The sequence below is a fragment of the Chaetodon auriga genome, chromosome 24 (assembly GCF_051107435.1).
Source record: "Chaetodon auriga isolate fChaAug3 chromosome 24, fChaAug3.hap1, whole genome shotgun sequence".
Taxonomy (NCBI): domain Eukaryota; kingdom Metazoa; phylum Chordata; class Actinopteri; order Chaetodontiformes; family Chaetodontidae; genus Chaetodon; species Chaetodon auriga.
In genome coordinates, this window is record NC_135097.1 from 4,598,548 (window position 1) to 4,622,342 (window position 23,795).

Sequence of the window (23,795 nt, forward strand, 5' to 3'; positions counted from 1 at the left end):
TACATTTAGAAAATCATCAGATTTTTTGATGTGTGTTGACTCAATTGAATGATATGAAATGACTCAAAAATCATGAGGAAGTTTTTTAAACATGTGACATCGTCCTGCTTGACCACAAAACTACTGCATTCCTGAATGACACAGTCAGTGCACATCCAAAAGTCAAACTAAATATTTTTTTCATATTAAAAACCAATGTCACAAAAGTCTGCAAGAAGAAACGGTATCTCAAAACAAGCAATACTGTGAATACACGTTATGTACACATTTAGATTTTGTGGATGTCACAGTAATGAGAGAAGGACACAAATCCTTAAGTCAAAGTACCAATACAGCAATGAAAAGATACTCCATACAAGTAAAAGTACAAAAGTATTATAAGCAAAATATGATTAAACTATTAAAAATCAAAGTACCACTTGATTGAAAATTAGATAGTAATTAATTAGATTACTGGAGCACAAAACTCAATACTCTGAAATGGAGTAGAACTATAATATAGATTTTAATGGAAATGCTCAAGTTAAGTACAAATATGTCAAAATTGTACTTAAGTGCAGTTTTTTTTTTTAACGTATTACAGTGATAAATTTTAAATCGGTCTTTGTGATCTTTAAAGACTACAGTTCCCACTCAGCGTTGTCAACTTTTTCACCATTACGCATGCGTAAACCGTTCAACCGACGGCAAGGGAGATAGGACCTATCAGGCTCAGTCGCATGTTTTTTGTTGGGTCGTTTGGACAAAATAAAGTGCCGAGGGAAACTGGGAGAGGAGCCAAATCTTTCCAGATGTAACGGAAAACAGCCATATGGTGGAAGCATTCTTCAAAGGAAACTTGAGCCAGGTATGCGCTTTATGTGACTAATACGCGGGGCGTGAGGTTTTCAGTGCGCGTTCGTCGCTGTCAGTGAAATAGCTGGAGGTTCCGCGGAGTTAATCAGCGGCATGGCTAACCTCTGGCTAATGCTAGCTTCGGCTAGCCGCGCCGAGCGCAGCGAAACGGCAGCGACCACCCCACAAGATACAACCTCCGTGTACCTGTAGCCACCCGACTGATGGCTCAGGGTTTGATACGCCGCCCTTCATCATGTGATGATTAATTCAAACGGAAACCACAACTTTGTCAATAACAGGCTAATGACTCCGCCGGTTTATCCCAAACTGCGCGCCTTTCTGATTTTAGCCGGTCTCAAAATGCGTTTAATTGAGCCCCGAAACCGCAGCTTCCGACAGATGCCGCATTCCTTTTGTCACGAAAAGCGCTGTCTGAGGTTAGGTCGAAACAACATCAGCTCATAATTTTATTACAACGCCAGCTCTGTCTGTGTATTAATATCGGGAGGTGTTTACCGACCGGTTCAAGCCAGAATTATTATGGCTAGCTTAATTGGCTTAGATGGCATCATAGCGGCTGTTAGCAAGCGAGCATCACCATCAGCTGAGCTCTCCTTAAGTTGCCGGTTGCCACTAATTAAACGATATTTGTCCTAATTGATTAAGGCGTGTTTGGCTACATCTTCTGCCTGTATCGTATTGATTACAGCTGCATTCACGTGAGCCCCCATGGCCGGCAGCAGCACGTTGCTTCCTTACTTTGACTTATTACTTCGTTATTGATGATAATTGCAGCCTTGTTTTGGCTGTGAATCCTGATGCTTTGATGCGGTAGTTTCAATTATAGGAGCTGGTTCTTCCCCTCTGATATCTGAGGTTGAAACGCTGTAAACTCAGTGTTAAATGAGCCATTTATTGATGATTAGATTCAGATAAAACTTCAGAGAATCCAGACAATCATAGCACCTTCATCAATAAAACAGCCTTTAGGAAATGTGACAGGTAGTGCTTGAACACCTTGTGACAGGTGATATCACCTGCATATCACTGATATTGATTTCTACATCAACTAAGGACAGTGGGGTGTTTATTAAAGAGATCTGGGGAAGTGAACCCTTGAGAATCAGAGAAACACATCACACCGTGCTGTTTTCAGCTCTGCAGCTGCTCAGAAAACAACAGTTAGTAATACAGCATGACGTCTGTGTAACGGAGGAGAAAAACTCTCCTCTTGGATGCAAAAAGGACCGCCTAAAAAAGCAAAAATCAGAGCTGGACTGCCAGAAGGGAGAACAAAGTGTTCTGCGCCGCGTTATGCTCTGATATCGCTGCTTAGACTGGAAGTGGACAGAAGTGGAAACGCAGATTTTATAGTAACCAAATCTGCTGAAATAGCACATAAGTGGCAGGATGAAGGGAGCAAATGTCTGCAGTCAAGAAAAGGAAACACCCTCGTCTCAGTATCACTGTGCTGCGATCTCTGTGCCGGTTTATTGATAGCGTGCTATGTTTAACTGCACCAGGATAAATTACTACATGTGACGAGAGCAGTGTGGTTATACATCTGAGCTGTTTTCCATTTTCTCCTCGTGTCAGTACTTGGATTCCTCGCTCATTCCAAAGAAATCCCATCAAATTGTCTAAGAGATTCCTAATTGGCTGTAATTGTGAATGTGTTTGTCTAGACTAATAACCTCTCTGGGGTGTTTCCCAAGCCTTTTACACAATGCATGCTGGGATAGGCCTCGGCTCCCCCGCCGAGTCGGGCCAGACGTGGCTTGAACTTCGTGGAGAAAATAAGGGAGAGGCTGCCCTTGTTGAATGTGGAGGACGAGTAAGCTGTCTGTCCCCTGTCCATCTGTGAATGTGGACAGACAGGGCGTGCGAGGGGGGGGGGCGGCATTGTAGAGCGGAGAACTGTGCCGTGTCTCTGCATGCACAGTGGGAGAAAACAGCCAGCAGCTACTGGCACAACCGGTTGGAACCGCTCTCCTTTTAATAATTAAATTATGAACTGAGGTAAAACAACAATTCGGCTGCATCCACCTGCCATGTCACTTCTGTCTCCAGGATGACGGGAGCGGATTGCGTAGTTGACTTTGCACCTGCAGTGTGCTTCATACTGGTTATTGTTTTACACCTCCTTCGTTTTCGTGTTGCTGAAGGATAACGCCCCTGTCAGAATGTCCCTAGACTTAGTTCAGCTCGGTTAGTTTGCTGTAAGAAGATCCGTACTTAACGGGACATTAAACAATGAATATTTGGGCAGAAAAGTGAATGAAATCTAAGGTGTAATCAGAGGAGTCACTTTTAGGTGACCCTTTTTTTCTGTGCAGAAAGGCGTGTTGGACCCTGCATTTGTTGATTTTAGAGCACGATTGGACTTAAAGAGGCAAAGCTTTTAGCCATCAGCTGGAGTTACAGAGCTCCTCGTTCACTTTTCTACTGTGCATGCATTTTTTTATGGTACCGCGTTAAACTGATTCCCTTTACAAATAACCACATTACGCAAATGTGGCTTGTTGTTGTTGATAACTACGACCGTGTGACCAGAAGATCTCATAAGATGTGTTGAAATTGTGAAATGCAGACGACATGTGGTCGATACAATTATATGGAGATTAGTGCTGCATTTCCTAATTTTAACTTCACCATGCATGTGTTGTACTTACATCTTAATACTGTGTGGTGATACTGTAAACATTTAAGCCAGTTATTTGCTGTATAACTAATTTCATCTTCATTTTTCCTCCCTCTCTCTCGTCTCTCTCCCATCCTCTCCCTCACTTTGCTCCCCACCGTGACTGTGACCACCGATGGATGGGTGGTACAAGCAGAGAGACGTTGTTATCTCCGAGTGCAGTCGGGACAAATTTTGGTCGTGTTTACTTGAGAAACGGCAGAGAGGAAAACGAGTTTAACACGTTATGTGACTGCTATTCTGAGCCATAGTCCGTATTGACACATGTAGTAGGTAGAAAAGATTTCAGTGCAGTTTGATGGGAAGAAGGGAAGAGATTTATCTTGAAAGAGACATCCTCAGCTGTTTGTGCATGTGTACTTATCCTCTCTGATAGCTGCTTGAAAGTGGTACTCTCCATATTCACATATTTATCTAAAGGACATCTATATTTCTGTGTATGCATCACTTATAAATCCACTATATTTCAGACTGAATCAGAGAGATTGTTGCCACCGGTCGGCACACAGAGGCCTGCTGTAGATCTTCTTTCACATGCCCGGTGGCGGCCGTCGGCTTTGCTTCAATGGAGAAGTGCAGCAGCAAAAGAACAAATTGTAGAGGCCGCTGTCACCTCAGCGTCAGCTAGCCTAGCCTAGCTTAGCTCAGGTCAGCACAGCCCCGCTAGCTAGTCCTTGACCGCCACCCAACCCCATCCTTATCTCCCTGCATCCCACGCAACGCCCCTCCCCTTCTACTTCTTCCAAGCGAGTTGCGATGGCATCGGTGCGCTTCACGGTGACGCCCACCAAGGCGGAGGACCTCCCGGGGCTGTCTGACACGTCGCCTGACATCAGCTCCCGCTCCGGCGCCCGCGTGCGCTTCGGCTCCAGGGAGAGCGTCAATCGAAGTGACCCGCTCAGCGAGGCGTCGGGGGGCGTGACGACGGGAGGAGGGGCCGACACGCCGGAGCACAGCAGCGTGGACCAAGGTGAGGAACACACACATCCACGTAGACGTAATGTGTTATGATGTTAAGGTGTACTTTAACAAGAGGTAACATGTTGGAAATGTGCTCCATTCGGCGCGCTCCTGCTTTTTAAAGCGACTGGAAAAGCAGATCACACACCCAGTCTGCATACCAAGCTGTCACTCTGATCCCGCTACTCGGAGTGCAGACAGTGAATCCACCGTTTTAACGTGTTAGAGACCTGTCAGCCTGTCACGTCACGCCTTCCTGAACAGCTGAATCTGTTCCTCCTTTTTTCAGACGGGCTGCGTTTTGAGTGACAAGTCGCCGTTCACTTTCTCGCTCCGCACAGAAAAAGAGAAGTGCTATTTTTAGACTCGTCCACATGCACGTCTCAACTTTAACAGTGTGTTTGTAAATGTGTTTTATGGCCGTCTGGGGCATAAAGCTCTCCATTTGTTGTCTTAGTGATAGCTTTGCTCCTTCGGGGGGGTTCGCAGCAAGAGGAGCAACAGCTCAACCGACTGCACTCTGCAGACGGTGAGAACAATAAGAGGAGTGTCATGTAAGCCTGTTGTGATCATGATGGAGGTTTCACTTCCCCCGCTGCTGTCATCAGCCCGCCCACGTGGTGGATACACCCATTCAGTCCTTTATATCACGAGAGCTGACAGCAGCGACCTTTTCACGTGGACTTACAGGTACAGATGTACAGCTAGTAAGTCCAGTTTGACGTGATGCGGGAATCCAGATGATCAATCGGAGGAAAGCTGTAAATAGTTTCCTTCTGACTTGCTGCGACGGTGCAGTTGTCGTGCGGTAATTCACTTTCTGGAAGCGTTCAAGAATAGCTGCGCTGATTCACAGGATCAACAAGGGGGATATAACCGTGGAGAGATGTAACTGCATTAGCTACGCTGATCCACTCAAGTGCTTGCATAGTAGTGAGGATGCCCCATGTTGTTTAATAAGCCTCCATAAATAGAAATGGAGCCGGTTAATCCGATTGAGTTTCGATCAGGCCGTGTGATACTGCGGCTGTTTATGCAGAGACACGACCGCACAGCCGTCGCCTCAGCTGAAATAGAAGAACAGCCCGCTGACAGGAGAAGTGCTGCTGTTGAAGTGAATGAGTCAAGATCCCAAAAGGCGATGAGGTGGAAAAAGGAGGCCGGAAGAGTGGAGGGTTATTTTCAGAAAGGTCGAATGCTCTGTGATCCGTCATTTTTTGGACACCAATAAAGTTAGATATTGAATTTGATGTGCTTACAGTTTATAGTCCACACACACACCTGGTTCCAGTAGCTTTCTGCTTCACTGGTCGCTCACACACTCATAAAAAGGCATCGTGCTCAGCTGTGGTAATCTCAGGTGGGGGGCTTCTCTCAGGGAACACAAACACAAACAGACAGCTGCGCTCCCCTGAGTTAAAGCTGAGGTATTTACAGAGGACAGGACGCTCATTTCCTCTGCAGTAACGACTCAGAGTCGACTGTGGGTAGTGTCCCGGGTATTTTCAAGACCTGTGCTGCGACCAGAGCTCTGCTTCAAGTCGGCAAATTTAGCTCAGAGGCCAATGCGTCAGCTCTCAGCCTGCACGGCGTGGTGGGGAAGCCGGTGTGACCAGGCAGCCGTCCGGTCAGACCGGCTGAGCGCAGACAGTCTGAGCAGTTACTAACTGCTGACATCCTTAAAATGCTGTCGTCATCTGTCTGATTCCTGGCCGTCCTGATCAGCAGAGTAGGCCTTGAACGTAGCTGTGGGAGATCCCATGTGTTTATCTGCTTGTTTACATGCAGTGATGTGTATCTGTGTTTACCCCAAAACACCTTTGTTTTTTGGTTTTTAATGTGCAAAGAGCTCTGTTGGTATTACGGTAAGCGTTAATGGAGCATGTGTTGACGAAGGACAGGCGGTAAACATGTCGTCAGATCAGCCAGTCACAAAGTTTTGAAGAACAAATTAGCAAAGGTAGCTTGTGAGTTAATCTTTTCCCACCACGGCAGCTTCAGCCTCTGAATATTAACAGGCACGTCGTTTTCTCTGGTGTGGAGTCAGTTTCACACTCGCTATCTTTGGCCAAACGAAGGACTGCAAACAGGACGGGACGTTGCCACCCACGAGCCGAATGCTGTTATTTATTTCTTTTCTTCTTTACGTGGCTGTTGACTTTTTTCAGGGTGTAACCGGCCGCTGTTTGCTGCTGAGATCCTGAAAGTTGGCCGATGCAGTTTGGGATTTACCAGCTTTCCCAGAGGCTTGAAACGTATAAGAAAAAGCACGCTTGTCCCCTGTCAGCACAGGTTGTAGAGCAGTTCAACTCATTTTTTACAGGCTTGCAGCAGTGAAATGAAAAAGGAGTCAGTCTGTCTTTGCACTGCATGAGGCTAATTTTCACTTTTAATGGCTTTAGATGAGATAGCACTGCAACAAAGGGTTTGATTTTAACAGCATTGCAGGATTGTTGTGCCAATCTATCCATATCACATATACACATATAAATATTCTTTTAAGAAAACGAGCCGTGCTTCGTGTGGGTCCAGTCCTGCCGTGTTAGAAGTGTCCTTGCGCCGAGCGTGACGCCGCATGTGGCCCTTTGCTGCTGTCGGTGTGAGGGCGGCGGAGCAGGAGGGAAGCGATGTTGCTGACTCAGGGGCTGCTGATGCAGTGCTCTGTGCTGACTGAAGCGGAACTGAGCTGGCGACACGGTGGCCGTGACATCAAACTGTGTGTGTGTGTGTGTGTGTGTGTGTGTGTGAGTGAGACAAAACTTGGTGCCTTAAACAGTCAGGTGCCTGTATGAGCTTTGAGTTGTGTTACTGTATTTGTCGCAGGTTGTTTCTCATGTCAGCATTTTAGCACTTCCTGGTTTTCCACCTTACTCCAGTGTTTCCTCCCAAACTGCTTTAATCTGCTCACCTTGCTTTTCCCTCGCGCTGCATCCACGCCGACGTGTCTCGCCTCTTTCTGCTCCCCTTCTCTGTTTCTTTACAAAGTAGGTTCTGCGTTAAACGGCAGACACAATGAGTGCGTTTACAGGAGGGAATGCCAAATTGTCAGTGGACGGGAGAGGCAGCGCGAGGGGAGGCTGTCCGCGGGTGGTGTCGCTCTCTCGGATAGATAAGATGATAAAAATAAAAAATGCTAAAATGTGTTGCCAGATAGACTTTGGCGGGCGTTCATGTGCCCGGGCTGCGCGCCCAAGTGAAGTCTGTGTGTGGGGAACAATGAGGTGCGTTAAGAGAGGCTCGCTGAGCAGGACTGATGGCTTCAGGGTTCATTCCCTTGGCCCAAATGGGAAAACCTGTGAAGCCGTTCTTTAAAGACGATTTCCAGCTTTCACGCTCATTAATTATCCCTTCCTCTGTGTCTAGGTGATGGAAACTCCAAAATCTCCAGCGTGTACATCAACAACACTCACGGGGTGGACGACGATGACTTCTACGACAGAAACTTGGCTTTGTTTGAGGTTCGAAACTCAAAGTAGTTTTTCGAAACTGTTGTTCATTAGAAAGACGCTCCATCAAAGGTGGAAATCACTTGTGGCCATATTTGCAGCTTTTCTCATTTTGTATTGTGCAAGGCTAAAAACAGACCCTCCAAATGGTGTCTGCTAAACCAGAGCCAGAAATAAACCAGCGCTTGGCTGGTGGGTGCAGATCATTTCAGTTTTTTATAGGTTTTTAAGTCCCCTGTCTTCTCCCACTTCTTCAACGAGTCATTCAAAATGCCTCTCTCTGCCTTCATTTTCCTCCTCTTTTATGTTTTATCTTCCTTGCTCTGTGCTTGCCGTCCCTTTTTTCCTCCATCTCTGCTCTTCTTCGCTCCACTTACTCTCCCGTCTTTATTCCTCCTTGTCGTTTCTATACCCTGTCCCTGTTCTTTCTCTTCTTTGCTCCCGTCCTTCTCTCTGTTCCCCTCTAATTACCCCCTCCCTCCATATCCCCTGGCTATCTCGTTCCTCCGCTTTCCTTCGCCTACTGTCCGCCTCTATTCTTTATCTCTTTCCACCCCGTTCCTCCCTTCTTTTCGTACCACAGGAGGAGATGGACACTCGGCCGAAGGTGTCGTCTCTGCTCAGCCGCCTGGCCAACTACACCAACCTGACGCAGGGGGCGAAGGAACACGAGGAGGCCGAGAGCATCGGCGAGAAGAAGAAAGCCAGCAAGGTACGCCAGGCTGTCTCTTTAGGAAGTGATGAAAGGGGTTTTGGTGTAAAAAGAAGCAGCACATAACACACAGAGGGCCCCCCCACAGCGTCTGTTACATAAGAATCTTTGCTGATCCAACTCTCAGAACTCACAATGATCCTTTCCGGTGAAATTAAATACTTCTCTAGAAGAAGCCTCCTCGAGCCGCCTGCACAAAGCTGAAACATGCAGTCATTTGACAGCTCCCATATGTAGCACAGTACACGATCCCAAATGCACTTTGTCTTGTTGTTCACTGTTCTTATTCCATAGCAATCATAGCTGAGATGGTGATTGCGGGTACAATGGTGGCGTAACAGCTGCACGCTCAGCATGATCGCTGTAAGAAATGCCTCTGTGTGACTTCTAAATGGTTACCAGTGGGCGTGTTTTCATGAAGGAATAAAAAGGGATGAAAGAAACGGGCGCTTTCATTCATCATCCATCCTTTTAACAAATCCTCTAACTGTCATAGACACATTTTATCTCGCGCTGTCCTCCTCTTGACTCAGTGTCTGGAAGTGAACGTACAGTGGAATGTGACCCCGATCTGCCCTGCAATCCTCGCTGATAAGGAGCCAGCTGGCCTAGATAAGACAGTCTGTTGCGGTGGTTCAGAGTAATTCACCATTTCCTCCCCGCTCCGAGTGCACGCTTGCAGGATCGGACACATTTGCCAGCAGACGGCCGGGAAACCAAAACATTTTTAATCTTCCCTTCTGGCCACGCGGTGTAAGCATTAGCATAAGTGTGGTGCCTCAGGGTGGTGAAGTGCAGCGATTCCCATCCGAGGTGCATCTGCAGCGGCGGGGGGGGGTGTGTGTGTGTGGAGTAGCTCGTCTAAATTGAAAAAATGTATATTTAAACAGACGTTTTTACATTTTTCTGTTAAGGAAATGGCCTTACACCCTGAAGCACCTGTAACACCACAGATAATCTCTATAAACAGATATGAATGCGTAATCTGGAGGCAAGGGACAAGAATGCGGCATTGTTCTGTTCTGTTATTGACCAATCACGTTCAAGCAGGCTTTGGTTGCATGCTAACAGTCAGCGTGGAGAGTAAGAGGCGTAACGCTTTGCCCGAAATGAAAGATCAAAACCCCACCGGCTGATGATGATTCAGCTTTTTATAGTCCTTTTTTAAAAATGTGTCTGCATTCATATGCACATATCTGCCTGTAGAAATTAGCCAACATGTCGTCTGAAGTTGCTAACTGGACTGTAAGCGTTGACTGCTGCATGGAAGGGAAGTGTTGGTCCAGATATCACTGGAAGCCCAGAAACACTGGCCTTGGTCCCCAGAGGCTAAATCCTTGTCAGACCACAGCTGATGCGCTCTGAGCTCAGTGGACAGTGTGAGAGTGGAGGTGGAATTAAGCTGCAGGCAAACAGAGAAGTCAACCAGTCTGCAGAAGCTAATGGATGATTTTTAAAGAGCAGGTGTAATTAGCCACAGGTGATTATAAACAGTGTTAAAATGGTTTTCAGTGAACCGCTGAAAAGCGTAGCTGAAAGTCATTTGAAGGTAATGAGTAATTGGTTGGATTAGACAGGAGGTTAGTTTGCTTAAAGTGATTGAAATAATTAGTTTAATGGATACAAGGTTGCTACAGATAATTAAATGTAATTTAACAGTTATTTAAATACAGTCAGCAGCTTATAAGTGTGACATAACTCAGTTGTATTGAAAGCTGTTTCACTCACACTTTTCTGTGAATGAATTCAGTTTAAAATCGGTGCAGATTAACGTGGATGATGATGATGGTGGTGGTGGTGGTGGTGGTGGTGTGGACGGCGCTGCTGTCGTCCGCTGATCGTCGGTTGAATCTTTGCTCCTTCTGCCCTCCAGTCGCCACAGATGGGCACGTTCATGGGCGTCTACCTGCCCTGCCTCCAGAACATCTTCGGCGTCATCCTCTTCCTGCGGTTGACCTGGGTGGTGGGAAGTGCTGGGATCCTGCAGGGCCTCTGCATCGTCTTCATATGCTGCTGCTGTGTGAGTATTTGATTGGCCGGCTCCGTTAGCAGACAGACACGATGACGCTATGAGTGAAACGATGAAACTGACTAAAATCTGTCTGTCTGTCTCTCTGCAGACCATGTTGACGGCAATATCCATGAGTGCTATCGCCACTAATGGAGTTGTACCAGGTATTCACCTTCACTCGTTCCTGTGTATTCTTTCCACACAGGTGGATTAAATAATAATAATCTAAAAAATAATCTTAAACATCAGCTGCTGAACACAGCTGGAGTAGGTACCCTCAGTGTAATAGCTTGGGAGTAAGTAATTATGAGCAAAGGATTAGAGAGCTAACTGATATTTAATGGACTATTAGGTTTATTATCAACCTATCAAGCAACTTCTGGCTGCTTTTCTTTGCTTCATGTCTTCATTAAATTAATATTTTGTCATTTTCTTTTCTGGTCGCTGAACATACTGAGCAAAAGATTCTGTGGTGACGTTTGTCTTTATTTTTAATTTGATCAAATAATCCAAACAAGATGGATTAGTCGATGGTTGAAGTTAGTTATTAGTTTATCTTCAGCTTTAAATTAAGAAATCCAGTGTTGCTCATTCTGCAGTAGTTAACTGCACAGAGGAGAGTCAGCGGAGGGCGATGTGTGTTTTTGGTTACTGCGCTGAAATAAATAGCTGACAAATGACAGGATGTCATCACGCTGACTGTCATCACACCGATCCTGATTGATCGACGTTCTAGTTGTCTCTCAGTGCTGCAGACTGTGAGCTATCGGTTAGAAGTTATCATCACTGTGATAAACGCACCTGCCGGCGATGCTGTCAGTGACGCAGGGAGTGAGGGAGCCACGCTAGGCCTTTTCTTAAATGTGATAAATCCGACGTTTGTGCAGGTGTGCAAAGTGTAGGTGAACATGCAGCAGAGCAGCATTTTGTTGCTGAGCTGAAGTGGAGTTTCCGGTGCCTGTCCACGCGTCCCGGTCAAATGTTATCTGTGTTTATGGACCCTAGCTTCCCATGTTTCCCATCGCTCTCAGTGAACAGCCACTGAAGGAGTCTGAGAGCATCCCCACATAGATGGACCTATTTGTCACCGTATCGCTCTAGCAAAGCCACCAGACTCCATTCACAGAAACGATAATTTTAGCACTGTAAAACGAGCTTTATTCAAACTCCACAGAAACAAAATAAAAGTCACCGGAACCTCCTGGTTTTGTCTTTCCACTGTTCCAACGATCGACTCTGGTTTGGTCGAAATGAACCTTTAATTCACAGATTTAGGTGTGAGAGGAAAACGGCGTGCAGAGCACATTTTGACTCTGCTCAGATATGAAATGACTGGTTCAGTGCTTGATTTCGGTGGCAAAGAGCACGCCAGAGTCCGGCTCTGTCTGTCGCTCCAGATGTCGCTCTGTAGCCCGTTCATGTGAGTTTCCAGGTCGTTCTCCCCGTAGTTTGTCCTGCTCACCTTCCAGCTGCGGCAGCTCTGATAAAATCCATGTTTTTCTAATGAGTGTCATTTCTGTTTGTCCTGTCTCCCCCTCTGTCCACCTCTCCCTGTCTGTCTGTACACGCATTTTAAAAAAAAAACCCAGGATATTTATCCACCATTGACTTTACCTTTCACTGGAGCGCCTCTTGACGATTATCCCAAATGTCAAAGTAGTGTGGCTTCTCCACCGGCATGTGACATTTCGGTAGCTGAGCGTAGAATGAAAAACCCTCGGTAACATAGAGAGTTAAGCTAACACGTCTTGTTTGGCATCAGACATTTCATTCCATGCTGTCTTTTTCTCACCCGAGCAGCTTCGAGCTCTCGTGCTCTCTCACCATCTAGCCTCAGATGGTAGTGGATACTGTCTGGATGTAGTTGACGTGAAGGAGTAATCAGAAGTGTTTGGCTTCCTGAATACAGCTCAGAAGAACTGTTTGTGACGTGTAGAAAGCTTTCCACAGCAGTTTTACATGTGTTTAAACCTGCAACATCACATTCATACGGCCATTTTTCTGCATAATTAACCTTGATTTTGTTAAACGGGTTGCATTTTGGAAACCAAACACTGAGTCCTGAGCTCACCGTCGGTAGTGAATTCGTAGTTTCTTCACTGTGTGATTCCCTCATGTGCTCTGTTTAAAACCGGGTTCAAACTGTATCAGCAAAGAGAGTTCACTGTTTGTTTGAAGCTCACTCGGAGAACGAGCCGTGTGCACCGGGAAGTCCAGCGCATTTCGGGCTGTTTGTCTCATTTCATTTTCCTGCAGCAGCAGAAGAACAGCAGCACGCATTGATGAGACACGGGTTGATTTAACAGCCCATAAATCGACAGATTTCTTTGATTAATAAGTTAACTTCTTGTGCCACCAGCTGCTGCAGCTTGTACTTAATTCGGTCTATTTATCTGGCTTTTTCGTTGATACCTTACTGACTTTTTTGATCTATATTTAAGACAAAAGAAGCCAAAGTTCTTAAATGTTAAATGGCGCCGAAACACAAGCAGCTGCTGCAGAACTTTGCCTGAATAAAACCTCTTAAAAATTGCAGCATTCGGGCGTTTGAAGCTCGTGCTGAGCTCTGATTCCAACCCCAAAGACAGTCCAGGCTTTCCCTGGGATGCAGTACTTGTACTTCGAGTGAGGCGGGAAACAGCAGCGAGTCATTTGCAGATACTGCCTCTGTCTTCTTGCTCCAGTGTGTCGTGTAGAACAATATGCTTATTCCTTCAAGCATAGGATGACTTCTCTCATCATCTGTCCTCTTTTCTCTCTCTTTACCTCCTAACATGTTACTAACATCCACCCCCCCCCCCTTTTTGTGTCCCATCTCCTCTTGTTGTCCATCATCTGTCTCTTCCTCCATCCTTTACGATCTGTCCTTAATTTTCCCCCTTTGTTATTCTTCCACTTTCCCCTCCTTCCTTCTCCATTTCCACTTCTTCCCCTGATATACAACCCGCCCCGCTCTCTCTCTCTCTCTCTCTCTCTCTCTCTCTCCTCCTCCTCCTTCCCTCTCCTCCCCCTCCAGCGGGAGGCGCCTACTTCATGATCAGTCGCTCTCTGGGTCCGGAGTTTGGGGGGGCGGTGGGCCTGTGTTTCTACTTGGGCACCACCTTCGCCGGAGCCATGTACATCCTGGGAGCCATCGAGATCCTTCTGGTGGGTTTATTTTCGCCTCTTTCTTTCATATATATGTATATATATCGTGATATATGAAATCAGGCCTGTTACATGTCTGCAGGTCAAAAATCAAACCAAAATCTTTCCATCGTCTCTGTCGCATTTTGTCTCACGTCTCCCTCCCCTCTCCAGATGTACATCGCACCCAAGGCAGCCATTTTTGAGTCCAAGCAGCCTGAAGGCGAAGGGGCGGCCATGTTGAACAACATGCGGGTCTACGGCTCCATCTGCCTCCTCCTGATGTCCTTGCTGGTCTTCGTGGGCGTGAAGTACGTCAACAAGCTGGCCTCCATATTCTTGGCCTGCGTCATCGTCTCCATCATCTCCATCTACATCGGAGCGCTCGTCTCCGCCTTCAAGCCGCCGAATTTCCCGTGAGTGCCGATCGAGCGTTTCCGATCCCGATCCTTTTAACTGTGGCGCTTTCAACTGACTGATGGGCTTTTCCTTCCGCAGCGTGTGCATGCTGGGAAACAGAACCATCAGCGGCCATGAAATTGACGACAACGACCAGTGCGCGAAAACCGTCCTGCTGCAGATCAAAGAGCCGGCGGAGAGCGCCGACGCCAACCTCACGATTGTTTACGGTAGGAGTGTACTCTGCTCCCGTCGGCCTTCTCGGTTCCACCCGCTCGCTTTTCTTAACAAACCGCATTCCTCCCGTTAGAGAACGTCACCGTGGGCCCGACCTTTGACCCCAGCCTTGCTCCTGCTCTGGTGGAGAAGACCACATATCTTTGGAAGCAGTTCTGCGAGGGCCCTGAACTCAACGCCTCCTGCGACAAATACTTCGCATCCAACAATTTTTCCCGGATTCAAGGGATTCCCGGCCTGGCCAGCGGGATCATTTCAGGTAGAGCGTGTGTTGGTGTGATGTGGGCAGAGAGTTGTCGACTGGACATGGAGTCCATTGGCAGCAGACTCTCGTTCAGCGGCCTAACATGGTGGCTGTCCGGGCGATTTTAACACATTGCTCAACCCCAGTGGAGCGTGTGATACTCCTATGTATGACCATCGTGAAGTAGAGCCCTATGTTCACTCGCTCACTCGTTGGATCTCCTCCTCACAGAGAACCTGTGGAGCGCCTACCTCAGCAAAGGGGACGTGGTGGAGAAAGGCTCCCTGAACTCGTCTCTCGTTGCACATCCGGCGTCCACTCATCAGCCTTATGTGTTCGCTGACATCACCACCTCCTTCACGCTGCTGGTGGGCATCTTCTTCCCCTCTGTCACAGGTACGCACTTATTTTTGGCCCTCCCTGGAGCGCTCCGGCTCAGAAATAGGAACACGTAAGAAACGTAAACATAGCAGGAGCACAGTGATATTGATTCCTGCTCATGTTCGAGCTGTGGCTTCTGGATCCGCTGCATCATAGCTCAGTACAAAGACATGAAGCTCTGCACAATTTGGTTTGATTTCACTTCAAAACAGGTGGATTCTCCTACAAGATTTGAAGAATATTGTCACGTCTAAGCACTGGTTAGATATGTAAATAACAAATAACAACACCGCTATAATACTCCTGGTGATGCTTCTGTTATAATCTGATTTTCTTCTTCTCCTCAGGAATCATGGCTGGCTCCAACCGGTCGGGAGATCTGAAAGACGCCCAGCGCTCCATCCCAATTGGAACCATTCTCGCCATCCTCACCACCTCCATCGTCTGTATCCTTCCGCGATATGTTCGCGATTCAGTTTCCAGCCGCTCGAATTCAGCTCAAAGGACCGTTCGCACATTTTTGTCCCACACGGGTTTATGATCTCACCACAGTGTTCCAAACTATCTGCCAAACAAAGTGTTGGGGAGTTAATTTCGTTTTTTTTTTTTGGCCTCGTTTTATGATTTGTTTGCTCATTTTTTTCCCTGAAAGTTACTGAGGACGCGTCTGATTTGATTTGACTGGGCTGCTGTGTGTTGTTTTCCTGAGTGCCGTCCATCCAGACCTGAGCAGCGTCGTTCTGTTCGGCGCCTGCATCGACGGGGTGGTCCTCAGAGACAAGTCAGTACCTCTGCCCTGTCTGACTCTACATACGTGTGTTGTGTGTGAGAGAAAGGGAGTAGTTAAAGCTCTGAGTCTTCATATTTTTGCCTCCTGCAGGTTTGGAGACTCCGTCAAAGGGAATCTGGTGGTGGGGACTCTGGCTTGGCCCTCCCCCTGGGTCATCGTGATTGGCTCCTTCTTCTCAACATGTGGCGCAGGCCTCCAGTCGCTGACCGGCGCTCCTCGGCTGCTGCAGGCCATCGCCAAGGACAACATCATCCCCTTCCTGCGGGTTAGAGCTGCACACATTTTGATCACAGGGACTCAAACTGACAAAAGAACTTACAAACGATCCATAACTGGATTGGAACTGTGCCTGCTTTTAGTTTAGAGTGAGAAACATTTGACGTCATACACACTGTTTAAGTTCTGTATTTATTTTTACCCTCCTCTGTGTGTGTGTGTGTGTGTGTGTGTGTTTCTGCCAGGTGTTCGGCCACGGGAAGGATAACGGGGAGCCCACCTGGGCCCTGCTGCTGACGGCGCTGATAGCCGAGCTCGGGATTCTCATCGCCTCTCTGGACCTGGTGGCCCCCATCCTCACAATGTGAGACATAGCAACCTGTGTGTGTGTGTGTGTGTGTGTGTGTGTGTGTGTGTGTGTGTGTGTGTGTGTGTGTGTTTAGGGCATATCTCACTGTTGGAATTTGTGCTGGACTCCAGTTTTAATTCACTTCCTGTCTTTAGGTTCTTCCTGATGTGTTATCTGTTTGTGAACCTGGCCTGTGCCCTGCAGACCCTCCTGAGGACGCCCAACTGGAGGCCGCGCTTCTCCTACTACCACTGGTACCACCACACACACGCACATGCATGCACGCACGCACACACACCCACACACACACGTGTATAAACCCTGATCTTTGCCTCTGGTGTGTCCAGGACCTTGTCATTTTTGGGGATGACTATCTGCCTGGCGCTCATGTTCATATCCTCTTGGTACTACGCAATCGTTGCCATGGTGATCGCCGGCATGATCTACAAGTACATTGAGTACCACGGGTATGTTGCCATGGAGATGTATTCCCCCCGCATGCCTTACATGTACAGCATGGTCAAGAGTGATGTGTGTAAAAGTGTGTGTTTAGTATTTTTGCAAGCATCTGCGTCTATTTTTGGTGTGAGTCATCTGTGTTTTGGGTGTGTGTGTGTGTGTGTGTGTGTGTGTGTGTGTTAGGGAGGCCACACTGTGCACAGTATATATCTTTATATAGTCCATGTTTCCATGTGTGTGTATGTGTGTATCAGAGCGGAGAAGGAGTGGGGGGATGGGATCCGCGGTCTCTCGCTCAGCGCTGCCCGCTATGCCCTCCTCAGGTTGGAGGAGGGACCACCACACACCAAAAACTGGAGGTACGGTGCTGAAGCCTGCCTCTGCCACCAAATTCATCATGACTGCACCGCCATGATAAACCTCAGCACACATGCCATTCGTTAGCTACAACGACTCCTACTACTTCTTTTATTTTAATGGCCTTATTATACAGCCAAAGACTGTAAACATGTATAAAATCTGATTCTTTCATATGATTCTTCTCGCCCGCTCCTCTCCAGGCCCCAGGTGTTGGTCTTACTAAAGCTGGACGAGGACGCCCACGTCAAGTCTCCTCGCCTGCTGACATTCGCCAGCCAGCTGAAGGCGGGAAAGGGCCTGACCATCGTTGGCACGGTCGTCTCGGGCAACTTCCTGCAAAGCTACGGCGAGGCCCTCGCTGCCGAGCAGGTGGGAGCTTCTGTCTTGGCAGCGTTTTTGTGCAAACGGATGAGTTTGTGTTTCGTGTGGAGGCTCCAGGTTTTGGAGCAGTGTCAGTGATGACAGGACATGCTGTCAGGCCCAGTTCACGTGTGTTTGCAGTGTCTTGGCCCAGGCATTACTCACAGATTACTGCCCTGTTTGTCCCATTTCAGACTCTGAAGCACCTGATGGATAAGGAGCGTGTGAAGGGCTTCTGTCAGTGTATCGTGGCTCAGAAGCCGCGTGAAGGTATCAGCCACATGATCCAGTCCAGCGGCCTCGGAGGAATGAAACCCAACACCGTGGTGATGGGCTGGCCTCACGCCTGGAGGCAAAGCGAGGACCCCCAGGCCTGGAAGACCTTCATCAGTGAGTCCAAGAACTGTCAAATTTGTTAGAGAGCGGAAATGTTTTCTTTCCCTGATCGCATGAGTTCAGAGCTCGCAGGCTAACGGCGCCCCCTCTCTTCCTTCCAGACACAGTGCGGGTGACCACGGCGGCCCACCTGGCCCTGCTGGTGCCCAAAAACATCTCTCTGTTCCCCAGCAACAGTGAGCCCTGCACAGAGGGCTACATCGACGTCTGGTGGATCGTCCACGACGGAGGGATGCTCATGCTGCTGCCCTTCCTGCTGCGCCAACACAAGGCACGGGCAGGCTTTTTCCTGCATTTCAGCCCAGTTTTTAATGTCTCTCCCTCATCGCTGCATCGCTAATTGCTTTGCCTGAATATGCTCTCCTGCTCAGGTGTGGCGCAAGTGTGGGATGCGAATCTTCACGGTGGCCCAGATGGAGGATAATTCCATCCAGATGAAGAAAGATCTGGCAACCTTCCTCTATCACCTGCGCATCGAAGCCGAGGTGGAAGTGGTCGAGATGGTACGCTGCGTTCACATTCACGCTGACATTCTCTGTAGCTGATCCTCTTTATGCTCATCTTTGTGTTTCTTGTCTGCTCTCTGAACACGTCTCTCTCGTCTCCTCTCAGCACGACAGCGATATCAGCGCGTACACCTACGAAAGGACCCTGATGATGGAGCAGAGGTCTCAGATGCTCAGACAGATGCGACTCTCTAAATCAGACCGGGAGAGAGAGGTGAGCTCAGGTGGTGTTTGAAGGCAGGGCGTAGAGTTGCATGTAGACCGTCAGAGACCTAAAATCACTTTTAAGCTTCCACTTGATGTTTAATATTCCTAGTCTGGATTAAAAGTGGTGTTAAAGCAACAATATGTAACTATTTTAACTTCTTTTCAAAGGCCTGTCAGGACTTGAGAAGTCGCAAAAATATTGCATAATGTTGCTTTAAGCGATCCGCCTGCAGTATTTGGGTCATCATTAACATCAGCTGTGTACAAAGTCAGCCGTGACATTACCCGTCTGATCTGCTTATGATTGTCATGCGTCATTTTATCAGGGAAACCCTGGTAGCAGCAGCAGTAGGCCACAGACAGGTGGAGCTACAAGGTCTCAGGTGAGGTCAGTGGTTATGGCCAGCTGTAAGTTCATGAGTTTGATTTAAACTGTGGACGATGTTGTTGAGACCGTTTTAAAGATAGCTGTGCAAAGTTCTGTGTGTTCATCTGTTTTATGCAAATTGCACTGTTGTCTCAGATGTATGTACAAAAACAATGTGGCTAAAAGTTCCTGAAAATCAAAGGAAAAGAAATCATCGAACTCTTGTTTTGGGCAAATTGTGCGAGTGGAGAAACGACCGAGGTGGTCTGGAATCAGAAGTGTGAGCGAACTGGAGATGATCTGTCTTTAAAGATCCTTCAGACATGAAACCAGATGGTAGATTTCAGAGTGTCCAGGACAAGAGTCCATGATGAAATTGGCCATTAATGCTCAGAATTTACACCCAAGTGGAACCTGAGAAGACATGAACCTCGTTCAGCTTTGTTTTGTTGTTGAGTTCCTTGTCTTCTCCTCTCCCACCGGTCTCCTCAGCGGGTACGCTGGAGTTTTGATGATGTAAGTTTACTGGGTGCACAGTAGTAAAGCATCAGCGGTCTGATGTAGAGTGGCTTAGACATAGTGACCGTAGATCAGTGAGTAACTCCTGAATCCTTCAGAAAAAGACAGATTTTAAACTTCAATGAATGAGTGCAGCGAACAGGGAGAATCTTCACTGTCGCCAGGCAGTGCTCTTCAAATAGTAGCTGACCTTTGACCTTTCTGGCGAAAAGGACGAGCTAAAGGATCAAGAAGTTCAGATCTGACACTCACTCTTATCTGAAGACGTCTGTTCTTTATCTGAGGGATTCAGTTAAGAGTTTGTCCAGTAATCAAGTTAATCCATGCTGATCTGGGTCAAATGTGCTGTTTTTCAATCATGAAACTGGCTTTTCTGTTGCCATTTGACTCGGGTCCCCTCCAGGAACTTAACCACTAATGGCGTCGTGCCCCTCTAGTTCACCTCCAGTGCTTCTGCTAGCGTAGATGCAGCCTGTGTTTGTATTAGCAGGTCAGGTGACCTTGTGTTGTCTGTAGGTGTATCTTTCCCCCAGGTACAGGAGTACCGGAGTCCACACTTCCAACTCCTCCAAAGGGAACAGAGACAGACAGGTACAGAGAGAAAGAGGGACAGGAGGGACAGGAGGAAGGAGTCTGGGAAGGGAGAGCAGTGGTGTAGAAGAGGGAGGCCTCGAAATACAGTAGAAAACAGGGTGAGATGAGAAAGAACATGCTTCCTTTGCTTTTGTATCAAACCAGGCCCAGCTGGTGAAAGACCGCAACTCCATGCTGCGGCTGACGAGCATCGGCTCCGACGATGACGACGACACTGACGCCGGAGAGCGAGACAGGGCGGTGAGCAGCAGCGGCGGCGGCGGCAGCTCGGAGCACCACCGACGAGTTCAGATGACCTGGACCAAAGAGAAGACGTCGCAGTACAGAGCCACGCACTCCGGCTGCTCCACGCCCGAAGGCTTCAGAGACATGCTCAGCATCAGGCCGTGAGCGGAAACAACACTCACGTGGGGGAGGGCGGGGTCCTCTCTGATTGGTCTTTTTTTGGTTTTTTTTAAATACGTCTCGTTTTCCTCCAGGGACCACTCCAACGTCAGGCGGATGCACACCGCCGTCAAGCTCAACGAGGTCATCGTCAACAAGTCCCACGACGCCCGGCTCGTCCTGCTCAACATGCCCGGACCCCCCAGGAACACGGAGGGAGACGAGAACTGTATCCTTCACTTCGCTTTTTCACTCGGTTCCACCAAATTCTGCCAGCGTGCGTCAGCAGAAGTGCTCGTCTGATGCTCGGATAGCTTTAGAAACACGAGGTTACAGCAGCGCAAGAACAGAAAGAAGTACAGATAAACTCAAAGAAAACACGTGTATGACATCAAATTAAGAGTCGAGTAGAATAAAATATACTGTACAAGAGCAATTAGACACAAAACAGAAAATTACAGTTTAAAGTTCGACTAGTCGACGAGTTTAAGAGTCAGAAAAAGTCAAAAATGAGCACAGTTTAATCAAAATATTGCAATTAAGAGCTGTTTTAAACTGTTAATCATGTTCATTGATAACCATCTTAAATGCTGCTGAAATCTGTGGCACTTTGCGCCTCGCTTGTTTTTGCCTCTGAGACTCAGATAAAATAAATGTTTCACATCATTGTGGAAAGGTTCCATACAGAGATAAACCTTTTTGTTTAAGGGTAAGATCCTTTGTATTTAACCAGAAACAGCTGCTGCATCGCTCTCGGCAAAGCCACCAGACTCCATTTAAAAAACAGTAATTTTACCATCATAAAACACGCTTCATTCAAACTCTCATTCTGCAACAACACAGCAGCAAACAGACACGACGATCACATGTAGCGACGATACGTTTGCATAAAGAAACCTCCTGAACGTGCCGTCCAGACATGGAGTTCCTCGAGGTTCTGACTGAAGGATTGGAGCGCGTCCTGTTGGTCAGAGGTGGAGGAAGCGAAGTCATCACCATCTACTCCTGATGGGACAAGCGCAGCGTTAAAGACGCAACTGATCATGCAGAAGTGAAGGGAGACGGCGGCGGCGGGTGGGGGGACCTGTGAGCTCTGCGGGGGGGGGGGGGACACGGGCCCCAAAACGAGAGAGACTATCATTGGCTGCAGCGTCAGTCGTCACGCCCAACACCCCCCGCTTCAGCCCCCTTCCTTTCATCTTTACGCTCTTCTGTCATGACGAGGGTTTCCATTCCACCTTCCTTATGTCAAGCTACAGAAACGCCAACACGATTCCACGAATAAGCAAAAAAACAAAAAAAAAAGAGTGATCACCTGTGTGTGTGTGTGTTTGTGTGTGTGTGTGTGTGTGAAAGTCATCCACCTGAAGGAGTTTGTTGGAGAAAGGGACCAGTGTTGTGTGTTTGGGCGGTGGACCAGCGAATGAGAGCGAAGATCCCACACAGAGCAGGAGAGGCTGTGAGCAGTTCCACTGACGAGACTCAGGGTTGCTTTTTGTACAGAATGTATTCTGGAAGCAGGTGTGAGTGTCTGAGAGGCGGCTGAATGTCTGAGTCCAGTGCTTTTATTGTTGTTGTTTGTCCTTGAAGACGCAGTTAAGTTTATTCCAACACTCCATGAAAACTGGAAAAGTAGCGCGGCATCAGAGGAAGTGACTTTCGGTTCCTGCGCTGAGATGAAAGGAAAAAACATGGCTTTCTTTTAATTGCATATCAATATCGGTCTCCTTTCTGACCTCAGAATTTGTTTCATCCACAGTGAAGTTCAACGCGACACCGTATTGTTTGCGAATTCTCGTGTGTTTGTCCGAACGTGCTGCTGTTTCTCAGAATCTGCTCTTCTGTACGGAGGCCCATTTGCGCCAGGCAAAGTAAAAAAAAAAAGATAAATGAAAAGTCGGTGGTGATCAAAATAAAAATGCTCAAACGTTTTACTCACTGCTGCTGTTGCTTTTAATTCTGCCTGATCTCTTAGTTTTGACGCTAATTTTGATTTCCAAAGTTAAAATTATGGCAGAAAAAGTCAAAAATATGAGATAGTGAGTGATTAGTAGGTCAAATATCTCAAATTTGACCTGCTAAGTTGAACTTATCATTAGATAAAGTTGTTTTTAACTTACTAAGGCAAATTTAAATGATCAAAATTATGAGCAAAACATGACATAAAAAGTCACGTTTTTTAAGTAATAGTATGGAATATTAAGTATGACTTTTTATTTTAAGCCATCATCTTTTTGTCTTTCTTAGTAAAATGGGCTTCCATACGAACACAAATTATTTACGACGACCTACTGACACATATCTGCTAACCAGTGAAACGCCAGTGGGAATTACTCGAGGAGAGAGATCTTCTCTGAGTCGTCATGTTAGTGTGTCAGAGCAGACGATGGCGGCGTAGATGAAACATCTGTTTGACTGGAACGAGTGGAGGAATTTGGAAATCAGTATTGTTGACACACTGGACCGTCGTGGAGAGGACCACTGCACTGCATGCTGTCAAAACGTCACTTTGAATGAAATCTGTGTGTGTATGTGTGAGATGTATGAATGGCACACTATATGGTGTTTCCCATTCCTTCAAATGAGAATATTGGCTGCGCCGTGTAGTGTGAGCTTACACCCTGAAACTCTCCACCTCACCTCACACCTAAATTAAACCTGATGACACCCTGCTCTGTGTGTGTGTGTGTGTGTGTGTGTGTGTGTGTGTGTGTGTGTGTGTGTGTGTGTGTGTGTGTGAGAGTGTGAGAGAGAGAGAGAGCGAGAGAGAGCGAGCTTGTTGCTTAAGTGCGGAGCTGTAAACTAGAGGTGTTTGATTCCACTCTAATGCTTTGGTTTTTTTTTTTTTTTTTTTTTACAGTGTTATCGTGCAGGGATTCTTTTATGTTCGTTGTTATTTCCTAAACATTGTTTTCTTGCTTGTTCATAAAGACAAAAAAAGATTCCAAGTTTTATCTTTTTTTAATTACATTAATATAAAAAGGAATTCTAAAAAAAAAAAACTTTGCTTGGAAAAAATATGGAAATAAATAAAGCAATTTTGAAGGAAAAGTTACAATACTCGTGGTCCCTTTTGTTTTATGTCATGATAATGACGAAGTGTGTCTGAAAATGGGACTGTAAGTATACCCCCAAAAAATCTTTAACTTTCAGAGAAACGCGTCTCAGAACATTAACCAAAGAGAACAAAACGTGGACTTATTGTTGATCTTTTATTAGTTGTTAAATCTTGAA

General features: G+C 47.0%; 1 protein-coding gene across 11 annotated transcripts; it reads left to right on the forward strand.

Annotated features, from left to right (window-relative positions):
• Positions 1-669: 669 nt before the first annotated feature.
• On the forward strand, positions 670-23,612 carry slc12a6 (solute carrier family 12 member 6). Of its 11 annotated transcripts, none has more exons than XR_013076628.1 (29): positions 670-847; positions 3,675-4,508; positions 7,862-7,956; positions 8,528-8,656; positions 10,530-10,676; positions 10,777-10,831; positions 13,684-13,814; positions 13,968-14,209; positions 14,292-14,422; positions 14,503-14,688; positions 14,905-15,069; positions 15,402-15,500; positions 15,778-15,835; positions 15,935-16,109; positions 16,306-16,424; positions 16,565-16,663; positions 16,757-16,876; positions 17,123-17,227; positions 17,429-17,597; positions 17,783-17,978; positions 18,086-18,255; positions 18,356-18,487; positions 18,597-18,704; positions 19,024-19,085; positions 19,557-19,580; positions 20,100-20,174; positions 20,322-20,563; positions 20,657-20,790; positions 21,479-23,612. XR_013076628.1 is itself a non-coding variant. In XM_076724552.1 (29 exons), exons 2-29 carry the CDS (start codon positions 4,295-4,297, stop codon positions 21,568-21,570), a joined length of 3,669 nt encoding a protein of 1,222 aa, XP_076580667.1. In that variant the 5' UTR covers positions 670-847; positions 3,675-4,294; the 3' UTR covers positions 21,571-23,612. The 11 variants fall into 11 exon arrangements, 9 of the variants coding, with proteins under 9 accessions (XP_076580667.1, XP_076580670.1, XP_076580671.1 ...); XM_076724552.1 differs by having other exon boundaries at positions 19,024-19,080; XM_076724554.1 differs by having other exon boundaries at positions 706-847; positions 3,672-4,508; positions 19,024-19,080.
• Positions 23,613-23,795: the final 183 nt, after the last annotated feature.